The following is a 16,878-nucleotide window of genomic DNA, read 5'->3' on the forward strand; positions in this document are numbered from 1 at the left end:
CCATCTGTGATTTTCTGTTTTTCATTTTCTGTCTTCTTCCTTTAGCAATACAGTATTCAAATGCATGATGTAAAGAAATCTTCATCACTCAGGAAAGAAAGAAAAACATTTTCAGCAGAGTTTTGGTGTTTGTTGAAGTTACATGTAGCTCCAGATACCATGACACAGAAGTGAAATCATGTGGAGATTAACCAGCTGTAGAGTTAAAATTGGGTTGTATTTATTCTTTGGGAAATACAAAACTTAACTAAAAGTATGAGATCTTAACTTTTGGGGTATTTTTCTTCTCTGGGGTTTTTTCACTGATGCCACTGTTCTGTTATATAATGCACAATTTCCTTCTTCCTTCTATTTGTATCCTAATTAATTTTCTTTTTGTTTTTATTTAAGTAAATAATACATCTGATGGACGTTATTCTATGGTCTTTATTATTTCAGTTTTCTTCTATGAAAGCTAAAAAAATAAACAACTTACCCTGCGGGTATGTTGCTGAAGACCTAGACAATATGACTATAAAAGGAGCTAGTTTCTAAAGTCTTGTCCAAATGTGAGGCCTTATATAGTTGCCTTTGTAGAGCAGTACTTAGCTTAGCTTTTAAAAAAATTGTGGATCACATAACTTTTTATTCAGGGTAGACACAACAATACATTTTTTGGAGTGGTTTTAATTTAAAACCAAAAGTAATATGCAGTGTTTTCATTTTTCTTACTTCGCATTTTTACTTTCTTGTATATGTCAGAATGCTTGTGTTATTTTTATGTGTTTTGTCCTAGTTTCAGAGTTCATCTTTTGGTCTCTTACAGACTGCAAATTAAACACTAATGGTAAAATACAAGAGTGTGAATACGAAAGAATGCAGGAGTAAGATTAAGGAAAAAAAATGTACTAACTTGATTCTATTAATCAGTGTTGATTTTATAAGTTACTAAGAGGTTTTATGAGAAAATTACAGAATTCATGTATTTTTTTCCCTTTCCAGCAAGGTCAAAGTAGAACTCATACTCTCTGTTCATATATTATATGTACTATGTCTATGTGAACTGTGTTGTGTTAGGGGTAGACACTGGAAGAAAACCTCATTTGGCTTCATAAACACATTTCAAAGTTCCGTACTAGTTACATTAGCTGTCTGCATTATTTCTCTGGAGATTTGTGAAGATTCCATTTACTTAGAATTTTTTTCTTCCTGATTTCAGGGAAATTTTGGTGAGGTGTATAAGGGAACATTAAAGGATAAAACTCCTGTTGCTGTAAAAACTTGTAAAGAAGATCTTCCTCAGGAATTGAAAATAAAATTTCTGTCAGAAGCCAGGTAGGTTCTCTAAATGTAATTGAAATATATACTTGTTGTGGTTTGGTTTTTTCCCAAGTTTTATTACTAGATGGATTTAGCCAAATTTCTTCCTTTTCTTCTTTCCTTCAGTACATTCCACAACTGTTGTCCTGGTAACTAAAATGGGCCTTTTTAATGTGTGAATGCACTAGCATCTGTACTTGCTGAGACTACCTCTTTGGAAAAGCAAGCTATGCCTATAAAACACAGTTTTGTTGTTTTAAGTGTTTTCATTTAGAACTTCTGAGATGGACCATGAGGATTGGGATAAAAGGACTTGGAAGATGCTGTTAATTTAAATGTGATTATACCGGTCATAAATCCTACCTTACATGCATGACTAATAGAGCTGATCAAATGTGGCTAGTTTACCACAGAGACCCCATTTAGTAATTTTCTCTTTGTAAGGGTTCATTCCCATAGAGGTATTTTATGCTGGCAGCACATGATTGCATACTTATTTTTCAAATGACAATCATGCCACAATATGCTAACTATTCTGAGTGTAGGCTGATGTAGATAGGTGGGTTCTGAGACCTCAGGATAGAGGGGTGTATTGAGATAATTTCACAACAGTTTAAATTAACTTGATCCCTCTTGCTGTGAAGCTTCATATGTTTTAATTTTTACTCCCAAACTACTATGACCAGTATTGAAAAGTAAAAGATACTATCTACATTTAGAGAATGAAGATCAGCCACTGTATGTATTGAAAAATTTTAAACAGCTCGTTAACTAGGCAGCAGCAGGGATGTTTCATTTGTTAAGCACCCTGCCACTAATGGAGCAGTGTTAGTCTGAAAAAAAAAAGTGTTATTTCTCACTAAATATATATGTACCAGGTGTGTTAGTATTTTACTCTTGATCCTAGAAAAAAAGGGAAAAAGAGGAGGCGCTTCAAGTCAGTAAATAGTAGAAGAAACATTCAAGTTACAAGGTCTCTGTAGAATTCTTCCTTGCCCTTCATTTCACTTATAAATCACAGCATGCTGTTTTAGGCTGCAAATGTTCTTATTAAAGTATTGTGTAAGATGTAAATATTTTTGTTTAATTCCCAAAATTAAAATTGCTGTCCTTATATTCTTTTAGAACTTACTGTATTAATTAGTCTTTTAAAGTGAAATTGAAGTGAGTGTGCATTTGAAAAGTGCAGCAGGCAAGTGTAGAGACATGCTGTGCATGCCCTTTTGATGTAGCTCTGCTTCTGGTCCACCACTGAAATGCTATTTAATTGCAAGGGTTCTTGAGAAACTGGAAATCTGTCAGGCCATTTTTAGTTATATAGACAAATCTTATGTAGACAAATGGTGAAATTACAATAAGAATAATATAGTGTTCAGTCTTGATTTGTTAGTGAATCAGCATGCCCTCCATTTCAAACGGAGTGGTGATTGATCTGTTACATTGATTTGTTTTTTCTTTATGATAACAGTAATGACATGTTCCATTAAAATAACGTTATGGAGAGAAGATATTTTCCTACAATATTTAATCAGTTTTGTACAATAAAGTTTATTAATATAATAAATTTACTGTGTGTTTTACAGAATACTCAAACAGTATGATCATCCTAATATTGTAAAACTTATAGGAGTTTGCACACAACGACAACCTATTTATATTGTTATGGAACTTGTTCCAGGTAATTGTTTTCCCTTTCTTTCAGCATATTTTCATAAGTATTGTTTCCATAGTGTGAAGTATATTGTTTTCTATTTGTCTTTATCTGCATTCTTATGACCGATCTCAAAAGTCACCTGTGTTGCAAATCTTTGGAAATACTAGGTTCTACAGGCTTCAGGGTGGAGCGAGCTCCACAAATCTTCTGTGAGTTTCTCTGTAGCCATTCAAGACAACACAATTTGCAGAAAAGTATCCCAGGTCTATCTTAATTTTCCTCCTGACAAGATATTACACGGTACTTCCTTTAACAATAGAGTTATATAGTGAAAGTTATGAAGTTTGTATTTAAAAAAACTTCATGGCTGGGTAATGTTTCAATTTTAGTAACTCAGATTTGGATCATCTGTGGTAAGATAAGAGTTTTTTCTTTACCAAAATATATTGTTCCATTTATGGGTTGCTCTTGATTTATTTTTGGAGTTTTGAATTCATGTTAGAAAATTTCACATTGTTGGGTTGATAACAGCTTTTGGGTAATTTTGCTCTCTCTTGATTTTCTCAGAAGATGGGAAATATGTGGATTTTCTAGCCTCTGGTACTGCTTAATATGCAACACTGTATTTGTTTTATATATCACTAATATATATTTGTCTTTTATATATTGTCTTTAAAATTATACAGCAAGCTGTTTTAAGAAACATTTCATTCATGAAGACTTAAATTGTTTATAATTCTTGAGTGCTGGCTTTAGTACAAGAGCACCAATGAGACCTTTGACCTATTGGAATTTTCTACCTTTATTCAATTAGATTATATTGGATTATTTGTATGTGTGATTAACTTTATTAAAATGGAGACTAAAAAGCAGTGTCCTGGGTTTTAAGGCATGCTTTGGTAACGTCCAGACATCTCTGAAGATAAAAATTAATCCTGGTCTTTTAACACCTTGATCATTCAGCTTCAGGGTTTTTAGAACCTAGGACAAGTTGTTGAAACATACTAATACAATAGGAGGGGGAATTAGTGAGAATCTTTCTCTGATTCCCATGCATGTTTTGCAGTCCAATTCTATCCAAAAATTATTCTGTCTCCTGGCTTTGGATTTGGAAAAAAAAAGTCTTAATTCTTACTCTGTTTTTCTGGTAAGTCCTCTGGCTAGCTTCTGTTCTTGCCTGCCCTCATAAACAATGCACTACGTCCGAGCCATCACAGTTTTTCATATTCTTTTAAACCTTAGCTAGCACACCATGAGACTGACCAAATCAACGAGAAATTATAAGGATGCCAAGTCTGAAGAAAATGGCAGAGGAAAGACAAAATGCTTATTTGGATAAGTTCAGAGAAGCAGTGATTCTGATGTTAATGCTTTTCTGTTTTCTAATGGCAAGTTTGGATGAGTTTACCTAAAATTATAATTATTAGTGCTCTGACTTTGTATTTAATGCTGCCCTTTGAAGAACAGAATAGTGGTAGGCTTGTTGACTTGCGTTCAACACTCAACTTCCTCAGTGTCTGCTTTGTCTGTGTTTTGTCTTGAACGTGTTTATGCTTGAAGGTGTTTAAGCAGTTTAACGCTGACATTCTTTTTAATAACTAAAAATGGCTTGTTCTAGCTCAGAATTGTATTCTGTAAATGTATGGCTGAGAAGGCGTATAATTAATAAATGTCTGACAGTTTTTTGCCTGAGGAAGAAATTAGAAACATCTCCATAAAATGTGGAATTTCTCATTTGTTCCAGATTTCTCATTTTATTCCAGATTCAGATTTCAATTCAGATTCTTAATTTGTTCGGGTATTAAAAATTTATTTTGAAACTTAGCACTTTATGTAGAGAGGTGCTACTGTGTTAGTGATTCTGCCATAAACTGTCTCTGCAAAGAAATCTTTTCCTTTGTGCAAATGTAAATGGGAGTAAAAACTATGCATCTGGATGAAGTCATCAGTGAAAACAATAGAGAACATGCCCGATGCATATTTAAGCACCTGTGCATCCATTGTAACATGCAGAAATAACCCAGATGTTGCCAACAGATAACAGAGAAATAAAGCAAGTTGTCAAAGACAATTATCCTTTGCAGGTAGTTCCCTTTTCTTGGTGTGCATGTTAACATAACAAGTAACATGTGTCCTAAAGTAAGAATCACATTGATAAAGAAATTTCAAGATGGGTGATGTAGCAAGGATTAACTGAAATAAGGTAAGAGAGCTTGTTGCAGATTGTCGTGGTTCAGCCTCAGTCGGCAACTAAACACCACGCAGCCGCTCGCTGCCAAAGTGAAAAATTAGATGAGAAATTATGTATGTTAATAAAAAAAGAACGATCATTTACTTACTATTCACTTACTTGCTGTTGGTCTTACTGATTTCACTGTAGAGGTCCACCCAGTGTCAATCCATCATAGACTACTCCAATATGGAAAGACTTGGTTATCTTTTTTGCAGTCCATCACATGTCAAGAAATGAGGAAACATCTGAATGTAATGCATACATGTATTATATAAATTCTCCGCAAGGGATGCGTGTGTAAAAATACAGCCTATCTCCTTGCTGTTGGCTGAGTTGATAGGGGCCAGGTCTCGTTCTTCTCCTGAAGGTCCTTCTGCAGGAAACTCAACAGGTGGGAAAGAGAGGAACATTCTGTAAGCAGAATGTGGCATCTTTTTCTAGAGTTTGTTGGGATGAGGTTACTCCAGTCCTTCTAGCTTCTCATACCTCTAGTGAAAAAACCAGTCCTTTAAACTGAGAAAGGAGAAGGTCTGAATAGACAGAACTTGGTTTTTTTTTTGTTACTGTAAACATATCTTTATGAAGGTAGCATTGTTGATGACATGAACTTAAGATGCTTTATCCACTAGATTGGAAACATAGGGGTAAGACTCTCAATGATTTTTAAAAAATAAGCTGGGCATGATTCTTATATCAAGTTAAGAAAGTCCAATAAACTGGTGAAAGACAACTTCTTCTGAGGACTCGAAGATCATAAAAAACATTTTAACAAAGCTGTGTTTTACAGTTGTCTAATAAAATATGCCCAGAGACCATCACAAATTAAGCTTCTTTTTTACATTTTAAAGAATGTATGTCACGCAACATAAAGAGGTATAATAAATAGCTTCCCTAAATAAAGGAGAGCATATTCTGCCAACTGTTTGTTATTCTTGGTGATACGTATAATACAGATAAAAATCTCAGTAAGTTGTGGTGGCTGCCTAGTAATAAGAAACCCCCAATCAGTATTCCCAAAAGCATTATTTGGGAGGTACGCATTTCTAGTTTGTGTAGGACACTATTTATTTATTGTATAATTTAGATCTTTGGAAATACTAGACTCTACTAGCTTCGGAGTGGAGTAAGCACCACAAATCTTCTGTGAGTTTTTCTGTAGCCATTCAAGACAACAGAACTGTACTGGCTTTAGTACAAGAGCACTGATGAGATCTTTGACCTATTGGAATTTTCTGCCTTTATTAAATTAGATTATATTAGATTATTATTTTTGTATGTGTGATTAACTTTATTAAAATAGAGACTAAAAGCAGTGTCCTGGGTTTTAAAGCACACTTTGGTAATCAGCTACTCCAGACTTTGCTGAAGATAAAAATAAATCCTGATCTTTTAAGAAGCGAATAAGAAACCCCCAATCAGTATTCTAAACAGAGTTATTTGGGAGGTATGTGCTTCTAGTTTGTGTAGGACAGTATTTATTTATTGAATAGTTTGGATTTATTATTGCTTTCTAAAAGCTTCTAATTGATAAAACAATAATGAAAACATTGCCTGTCATATATAAACAGAAGCTAAAATGCATGTAGCAGCAACAATATCCTTCATGTATATACACTAAGTTACATGTATAGAAGAGATGTGACATAAAACTGCCATTCAGGATTTTATGATGAGAGGTACTGTAAAATAAAATGAATTATTTTTGAAATCCCAGGCAGATTATTCTCCCTCTTCTCCCCTCATCTTCTCAAAATTGGCAAGATAGCCTTTGAAATTCAGTCAACGAGTCCTTAATATTTTTTATAAACATTTTACGTATTTGTAAGTTAACAGAGATCTCTAGAAAAATCTTATTTGCAGGCTTAAATTTTGCTAGCTAGCTGCTGTGAAAAATCAATTTAGCAAAGCATATGGTTTTAAAATGTTGATTTGTGATAGCGTAATGAATACATTTGTAGTAACATTTAAAGCATTCCTGCAAAGAATTACTTCTATTCTTTTTTACCTAAATGACATTGAAATATTAACTAAAAAGAACTAATGCCCAGATCCTTAAAAGGCCCCAATGCTGAAGTTGCTGTGTGACTCCTCAACTACCATGTAATAAAAATTAACCTGAATTTTACAGTGGCGTATTCGTTTTCTGTGAATTTTAAGACACTAAGACTCTATTTGGAAATTATCTTTGTAGTACAACATTTTGTTAATGAGAACTTCTCATAGAGATTTCCTCTTCTTCTTTGGTAGATATGACTCTTTCTCTAGGACACCTGTAGTTACCAGAGTGAAAATACCAAGACTGTTAGAAAGAAAATTTGACCAGCACAACGCCCGTGCATTTATATGCTGATTGTTCTGCATGCATTTTGTGTTCTTAATAGAAGTAGGACTTTCATTTCTCTTTTGCTGTGTGCTTACCTTTGCTCATATTTTCTGATTTCATATTGCTAGCTTTTACTCTTCACATTCTATTTGGACTCTTGATTTAGGATGGGCCTGAACAACGCATATTCATATGCCCTCTGCCCTCATGTGGTAAGTCAGATGTGCTGGTTGCTGTTGAGATTTCCTGGATACTGGATGTTAGTATAGAACCTTGAGTTTATATGGTCTGGATGGACAGTCAATGGACTTGACTAACCTGACTGAAAAGTAATGTAGTAAAGGTGGGATACTAGTCTTAAAATTCTTTAGTGAGGGTTGCTGCATATTTGAGACTGTGCATGCAATCTGAAGCCTTCACCACAGGAATCTTCTAGTGGAGACATGCCTTTGTCAGGGATGGTTTCCAATATAAGGAACAGCAGAACTTTGTGTAAAAGTATGGTTTATAATACTGTGTAAGAAAGCATGTAACTTTTCTGTGATGCCACATCAACCTAAAAAATTGAGCATTTAACTCATATTTTCTGGGTTAATTTATTCATTTTTCTTTGCTCTGTGCCTGTTTTCCCTGTGGGTTTTTTGTACTTTATCCAGTGTTGTTGACCTTAAAACTGAAGAAAGGGAAGTAATTATGAGGAGCTGCTTTGATATTCAGAACAGGAAAAGAACAATTTGCCAGTGTCTCTTAAGGACACACAGGGCATAAGGAGTTTTCATAACAGCTCATTTTTAGCAAATTTATATGGTGATCAGAGAGATTGCCTGGAATACTGCTAGCATTATCTGTAAGCTGGCCAGGGTCCAGACTGATAACTGGAGACAAATGGATGCTGGATTTTGATGGGCTGTAGAGACGATTGTCAGGAAAATGGTGAATGGGTTGACATAACCTGCTTCCTGGTCTTTTCTCCTTTCTAAGTGAACTCAGCATCTTTCATGGAAAAAGGCAGGAAAAGAAGAAACTAGAATACCCTTCACTTTTACCCTTTCTCACTATTATCTTCGTGGTCCCAGCTTCTCTCTTAGTGATCATGAATCTTATTATGGTATTTCTGCTTTGAGAATAAGGGATTTTAATTCACTGAAACACTCAGGATCACTTAATTCTGTTTTCTTCTGCTCTTAATTTATCACGCAATCTCCCACGTAATCAAAAACAAATTCCAAAAGTCCCTTTAAACTTAGAATATTTTTTTTCTCTTCCTAGGTTTAGGAGAAAAACTAAGCAAAATCAAATGTAATCTGTAAGATGTACAAGGCCTTCTTCTTTATGTTGATTTCAATTTATTTGAATATTGACCTGCCCTGAAAGGAGAATTCAATTTAGAGAGAGGAACATTGCATGTTCATGAACTCTGTGTTCTAGAGTGGGGCATTTTGAAGATAGATGTTTTACCTTGTGGTGCAGTTTCCACTTCATGCAACTATGTCAACAGTTTATCTTGTAGAACCTTCAAAGGTGCCTTTGCCTCCAGCAAAAAGAGTCTGCACAGGTTGTCGAGATAAGCTCTGTCACACCTGCACCAGCTCTGTCTGGAAGGATTTGTCTAACTGACATCTTTGTGTGTTCCAACACTTGATTCAAGGTGGTAGAAGGAAGCTTGTAGTCACATTTTTTTGTGACCTACTCCTTTTAGCTGTTCAACTGTTTTATCACAGCTGAAAGCCTACTGTTTCAGGTTTCTGTATATTTAAACATTTTTATAATCAACATAGTTAAAATTACATCCCCAGAAATATTTTGAAATAATTTTCTTTTTACTAAGTCAGGCAATCAAAATTAGGCAATTCAGGAATCTGGCTTATCTGTTGAGCCTTAATTTAGCTTCCTCTAGCATATATATTGTGATAATATAATACATTATGAGTATGTTATATATTGCATCCTATTATGATATTATGAAACCTAGATCCCCTTTCTATACCAGATCCTTACCTCATACAGTTCTGAACATTATTCCAGGAGCTGTTTCTCATCTCCATATCCATTCTGTGGCCATAGGTCTTATTTAGTCTATGCTATCAGTGATCTGTTCTGAGTATGATTCCCACACCACCTCCCCAGTGGGCATTTCTGGACATCCTTCACTCTAATACTGAATGCATTGTTGGTATTTCTCTGGAGTACTAGCGTGCATTCCTGATACCACCATAGAATTCCTATTTGATAATGGATATGTGGTTGCGAAAAAAAGCAACCCCCTTCTGAACTGGGCATGGTGTTCATGTTCCTTGTTTTATTTATGCTCATGCTGACATACATTAGAGTAGATTCACTGAACAGTTGCAGCTGGTAACAGGTTGAGCTATGCTTTTACATATAGACATCTGTGAAAACATTCAGTAATCTAATAGTATGGGAAGTGTGTCTGAATTAGGTTTCAACTATGTATATTCAGCTTATATCTGGACATTCATAGCTGGCTTTCAAGGTGGAATTCACCAAGGTCATAACATCCATCTTTGCAATTGGATAAAGTAACCTATTCAGATCTGTACTGAATCATTTGGGATGCAAATTGCCTATGCCATTGATGCAGAAGGCATTCAGAGGTGACAGGTTTTATTAGCTCAGGTGCAGCACTGCTTGATTTCAGCTACGCTGGCTCCCAGGCACGTTCAGAAAGAGCATAGTCATTTCTGTAGTGCCTGTTACAGGTTCTGATAAACCATTCTTAATCCAACCTCTGGAGTTACTTCTGCACCCTGTTCATGCTATCATACCTTCAGTTGCCTTTAGCTTATGTCCTCAGTCTATTCTGAAATTAAGGTGACTCCATTGCTACTTTCTGTATGTTATAGCACTTCCACAGGGCATATTATGTCAGGAGCATTTGCCATTAAAGCCCAGTATTCTGCCTGACCTAGCAGGCCCTGGTTTTGGCCCCTTATTATTGGAAAAGAGGGCTACACAGCATAAAGTGAAGAAATACCCACAGATCCGTTATAGCTCGTGCTGAGTTAGAGCTGGTACAACCTACTAAATCTTAACTGACTTTTGCGGAATTACTCATATTTCCTGTATGTAGTGATACTTTAGGCTATAGCACCAAATCACAGCTGACTCCATGTATTTATGCCGTTAGTTGCATCAAAGTCTCAATGCTGTGACTGAGGTATGTACAATATCCATATTATGTGAGCTTTTCTGCTAAATGAATTACCTTGAATAAAGGAGAGCTGACGCTAAGAGTAGCTGGCATAAGTGTACACTATGGCTTACCTGACCTTAAGGTTAGCCCTACTGTCTCTTAAGATGCAGCTGATTTCATACGCAGGCCTGGATTGCTGAACAATGCCGAAAAAAAATGTTAACTTTTAGTTACATATTATGTGATTCAGCTGCTGTGTTTTCTATGGTGGTTTTATTCTGTGTCCTGCTTCTGGAGGCAGTGAGGTCTCTATAGAGAACATTTTTCCAATTGCTTCTCTGTAAAGATCCCTTAAAACAAGGGACAACACAGCAGGATATAAGCAATCCAGGAGGTTCCTGGAATGCATTGATAACTTCCTTCTCCAAAAGATAAAGGAGCTAACAAGGAGAGGAACTATGCTGGATCTTGTTCTCACCAACAAGGAGGGGACGGTGGAGAATGTGAAGCTCACGGGCAGACTTGGCTGCAGTGACCATGAAATGATAGAGTTCAAGATCCTTAGGGCACTGAGGAGGGTGCACAGCAAGCTCACTAACCTTGACTTCAGGAGAGCAGCCTTTGACCTTTTCAAGGATCTGCATGGTAGAGTACCATGGGATAAAGCCCTGGAGGGAAGAGGGGGCCAAGAGAGCTGGTTAATATTCAAGGATCACCTCCTCAAAGCTCAGGAGCAGTGCATCCCAACAAAGAGGAAGTCATGCAAAATAACCAGGAGGCCTGCATGGATGAACAAGGAGCTTCTGGACAAACTCAAACACAAAAGGGAAGCCTACAGAGGGTGGAAGCAAGGACAGGTAGCCTGGGAAGAATACAGAGATTGTCTGAGCAGAGATCGGGTTAGGAAAGGTAGAGCCCTGATAGAATTAAATCCAACCAGGGACATCAAGGGCAACAAGAAAAGCTTCTATAGGTGTGATGGTGATAAAAGGATGACTAGGGAAAATGTGGGCCCTCTCTGGAAAGAAATGGGAGATCAGTTTTGAGATCATCTAAGGAACCTGAAGGTGCACATGTTCATGGGACCTGATGAGATGCATCTGTGGGTCCAGAGAGAACTAGCAGATGAAGGTGCTAAGCCACTATCCACCATATCTGAGAAGTGATGGCAGTTGGTAAAGTTCCTACTGACTGGAAAAGGGGAAACATAACCCCAGTTTTTAAAAAGGTACAAAAGGAGGACCCGGGGAACTACAGGGCAGTCGGTGTCACCTCTGTGCCTGGCAAGCTCACAGGGCAGATCCTCCTGAAAACTCTGCTAAGGCACATGGAGAACAAGGAGGTGATTGGTGACGGCCGACATGGTTTCTCTAAGGGCAAATCATGCCTGACCAACTTGGTGGCCTCCTACAATGGGGTTACAGCAATGGCAGATAAAGGAAGAGCAACTGACATCATCTACGTGGATTTGTGAAAAGCATTTGACACTGTCCTGCATGACATCCTTTTCTCTAAATTGCAGAGACATGGATTTGGTGGATGGATCCCTCATTGGATAAGAAATTGGCTGGATGGTTGCACTTAGAGAGTTGCAGTCAATGGCTCAATGTCCAAGTGGAGACCAAGTAGTGTTCCTCAAGGGTCGGTTTTGGGACTGATGCTGTTTAACATCTTTGTTGGCAACATGGACAGTGAGAGAGAGTGCACCCTCAGCAAGTTTGCTGATGACAAGCTTAGTGGTGTCATTGATACTCTAGAGAGAAAAGATGCCATGCAGAGGAACCTTGACAGGCTTGAGGAGAGGGCCCATGCAATCCCCATGAAGTTCAACAAGGCCAAGTGCAAGGGCCTGCAAATGGGTTGGGGCAATGCCCAGTATCAATACAGGCTGGGCAGAGAATGGATTGAGAGCATCTCTGAGGGGAAAGACTTAGGGGTGTTGGTTAATGAGAAGCTCGACATGGCACAGCAATGTGCGCTTGCAGCCCAGAAAGCCAACTGTATTCTGGACTGCATCAGAAGAAACATGGCCGGCAGGGCAAGGGTGGTGATTCTCCCCCTCTGTTCTTATGAGACTCTGCCTAGAGCACTGTGTTCAGCTCTGGGGCCCCCAACATAAGAAGGACATGGACCTGTTGGAGTGAGTCCAGAGGAGGGCCACAAACATGATCAGAGGGCCTCTGTGAGGTCTGACTGAGAGTTGGGGTTGTTCAGCCTGGAGAAGGGAAGGCTCCAGGGAGACCTTATAGCAGCTTTCTGGTACCTGAAGGGGACCTACCAGAAAGCTGTGGAGGGGCTTTTTACAATGTGTCCTAGTGATAGGACAAGGGGTAATGGCTTTAAACTGGGAGAGGTTAGGTTTAGTTTAGATGTAAGGAATAAGTTCTTCACTGTGAGGGTGGTAAGGCACTGGAACAGGTTGCCCAGAGAAGTTGTGGGTGCCCCATCCCTTGAAGTGTTCAAAGCCAGGTTGGATGGGGCTTTGAGTGACCAGACCTAGTGGAAGGTGTCCCTGCCCATGGCAGAGAGGTTGGAACTAGATGATCTTCAAAGGCCCCTTCCAACCCAAACCATTCTATGATTCTAAGACAACTTTAATAAAGTTTTGCATGATCTGCCCCATTGGTGGCATTGTGCATCTTCAGTAGCTGACTTCTGCCAGCAAATTTCGGGTGTGTCCTATCTTGTAGTCACATCCTGAATCTTTACTGCACACTGTCACAAATCAATGCAACAATAACAAAAAAAAAGTCAAATTCTGGATGAATTCAAATCGGAGATAAGCTGCAGATTTTTAACAGTGGTAGTGACTGTCTGGTTTTATTATCCATTCAGCTCTTCTTTTTTCCCTGGAAGATAGGCTTTAGTCAAATAAGTTTTCTGGCTCAATACCTAGCTGTTGCTAAAGCCACCCTGTGTCTGCCCTACAGTTTCTCTTCACACAAATATAAACTTTGTCTGCTTCTCTAGGTTTTGTCTCTCTTACTTTATCCTTTCCTTTTCACTCGACTAAGCTACCCGCTTCTATTTTTCTTTGTCTGTACTTCTCTGCAGCCTGCCATGCTTCTGCCTCTGCCACCTTCTCTCTTGTTCGGCACATCATCCTATGAACCAGACCCCACCCCATGGATTTCTTCTCCCCATACAGGTCTGACTTCACCCTGTCCCCCTAGCCCTCTTGTAGTACACATGCACACATACAGACCCCATTTCTTCTTCCTCCATTCCCTTCTTCTTAGTCTTGTACATTCACATGTGCCTCTGCCTTCCTATTTGCTGCGTGATTTCCAGCTGTGAGAAAATTAAGAAAAGAGGGGGAACAGTGAAATTCCTTTGTTGGGGCATAAAAATTCTTTTGGCTCAGAGCTTGTCTATTTAATAAAACAAGACCAAGGCCCCACTCTATAGTCTTCTTTTATTGTAACATTTGAGACTAGAGTTTGATTTTTATCTTTTCACAGATATTTTAGGCTTTGATGATACTATATTTTGTATCAAGATTGTACCAAAAGAAATCAGCAAGTAGATGAAATTAGAAAATCTCTTTGAAAACTGAATAAAAAGAACCAAACATAAAAAAATCAGCAAAGTATTTTGGTAGCTGCAAGAACTTCCGTATGCATCTTGTTTGTTGGTATTGCTTTGCATTATTATTTTTGCTTTACCTAGAACAACTTTTAAGTAAAAATATTTATTATTTAATGTGTCTGCATTTAAAAAAAATGTTTGTTGTTTCTCTTTAGATTAAAAAGCCCTGTTCCTCATCTGTGTTCTGTTTCACATGGGCTATCACTACTTTCTAATGTAGAATCCCTTACAAGGGATTATTGGTTTTGAAGCATAGTCCAATTATAGGAATTAATGAAACAAAACTGAATGGCAGACTGCCTGGGGACGTTGATTTTCCTTTTAGTTGATTTCTGAACTAGGTTGTATCTACCCACTCATAGTCATATATCCTCGTAGCCACGATACCAAAACATAGAGTCCAAGTAGCCTGAGCAGGATTATTTTGTGCAGCACAGAAGACAAGGGATGCTGTCTATTAATGTCCTGCTATAATTTCTGCTTTTTTCTTGACAGATGTTGTCAGACTTGGGTTTGGACAGGCTTTTCTGCTGTTCGGGAATAAGTAGTTAACGTGGTTGGATCATTGACCTCACACTCTAGCTTATTTGATCCACCTTAAATCTCTAAGGCAAGGTTGCTGATCTGTCAATATTTTCCTCAATTTCAATGTCCGTAGTCTGTCATCCTACTAAAAAGAAGTGAAATAGCACATATAATGTGTTGTGACCTTCTTATCATCATTGCAGTGTAGTTATTCTGTGCTAGTGAGTCATCTCCATGGTGGTCTCATCACAGGTCTTCTGCTAAAAAGTCATCTGTGTCACAGTCCTGGTCCAAGCAACATGGTCTCTGTGTTTGCCTATGTGTTGCTGCAAATCATGTTTTTGGCTCTCAGTGCACACCATTCTTTTAACTCTTGTTTTTTTCTTTCATCTTTTGTTTTCACATACATGCATTTCCACTCATACTTCATTACTGCCATTGTTAATCTTACTATGGTAAAACTTTGCATGATTATAGCAACTCTACGTGCATTGCTTAACAGGAAAAATGAAGTTTTAACTGCATTTCACAACAGTACTCTGTAGGCAGTTGAAAAACCTTGGCTTTTTTTACAATTTCTGTTACTACTTACATAAAATAAAAAAAAAAAAGAAGTGGAAGCATGGCGTTACACACAAATGATCCATTAGTTGAACAGTGAAGGCACACTATTTTAAGGAAAATGAGTGCTTCAGCATTTCTAAACCCTTATATTTTTAATAGTTTCTCAAAATGCTGCTTACTTTCTTAAAAAACTGTCTTCTAGAATTGCTACAGATGCATGTTTACTATTTTAAATTCATAGTTTTAAGCAGCTGTGTTTGGGTTTCCTTTGTTGATAAGGTATATGTGATTAAGATATTGGACAGTAAAGAAACTCTAAATTTCTTACATTAGTCAAAAGACTGACCATATGAATCCTCAAATTTGTAAATACTTACAGCTGCAGATAAAGGTCATTTTAATAATATTATAAGAGCGTATAAAACAATTATGAATATTGAATCACGGACCTCCTGTGTGTTAGGTGACCATTAAGTGGGATGGCCAGAACCATGCTGCATCTTCATGATTAATGTGTATATAAATGTAAGAAGAATTAAGTTATTCTTTAAATAAACTGCTACTTAACCAGGCTGTTTAATAAAGGAAATTGTCCCACTTTATTAAAGCTAGTATGTAAATAATAATATATATAATTCCATACCATTCTTAATAATTACTATATTAACACATTTATTAATATTTGTATAATTATTATTTATAAAATAACACTATTAAAATGCATGATACTACCTAGAGATACACCAATAATGTATGTCTATATATCTAGATATCAATAAGTGGGAGATTTCCCACCATAATTTCAAAACTATATTTTAATTATGTTCAATATCAATACTGGCTGTCAGAATAATGCAAAGAGTGCCTAGAACAAGTGGGTAGATACCATATTGGGCACCAGCTCAGGAGGACACTGAAGTACATACTTATAGTTCATTATAAATGCCCTTAAAGTCAGAGATTACCATAATCAGTTATTTTATAAGCTGATTTAACATATTTTTTTGCTGTTTCTTCCATTTTGATTTTTTCTCATAGACCACAGTTAGGTTTTTTTCTCTTGCAAGACATCAGCTTACTTGTGTGTGCACCATTAAGTGAACTGTCATATTGCTATAAAATACTGCTTAAGACACAGCATAAAGTTTATGCTATGAAGTATGGCCAACACTAGGAGATGCTGATATGTGGTATTTGCACTCTCTTAAAATTTCTGCGTATAATGAGAAATACTTCACATTCACAGTGAAATACATGAAGGGCTGTTTTCAGGAATCCAATTATAGCAGGCTGCTCTCATGGAGCTTCTGCTTATGCACTACATTTTGTCATCTACTTAGTAAAATAATTCTATCGTATTAGGCAGATGCTCCAATACTGTTATTTATCCTCCTGTAAACCCAAAACAGGCAGTCGATTTCTGCTTGGTGATAATACTATAATGGTCTAATTATTTCTGTAGTACTCACAGTGGTTGGAGCAGACCTCATTTCCTGGTAGTGTGTTCCATAATATAACTAATTTAACTGAAATAGCAG

At 37.1% G+C, this 16,878-nt stretch overlaps 1 protein-coding gene across 1 annotated transcript in view; it reads left to right on the forward strand.

Annotated features, from left to right (window-relative positions):
* The window catches only part of FER (FER tyrosine kinase), a 247,172-nt gene that overhangs the window by 176,314 nt on the left and 53,980 nt on the right, over positions 1 to 16,878 (forward strand). Inside the window, exons 15-16 of the mRNA XM_064439290.1 lie at positions 1,199 to 1,314; positions 2,883 to 2,977. Coding sequence (XP_064295360.1) covers positions 1,199 to 1,314; positions 2,883 to 2,977 — 211 coding nt within the window. The remainder of the gene's footprint in view (positions 1 to 1,198; positions 1,315 to 2,882; positions 2,978 to 16,878) is intronic.

The sequence above is a fragment of the Phalacrocorax carbo genome, chromosome Z, assembly GCF_963921805.1.
Source record: "Phalacrocorax carbo chromosome Z, bPhaCar2.1, whole genome shotgun sequence".
Classification (NCBI taxonomy): Eukaryota; Metazoa; Chordata; class Aves; order Suliformes; family Phalacrocoracidae; genus Phalacrocorax; species Phalacrocorax carbo.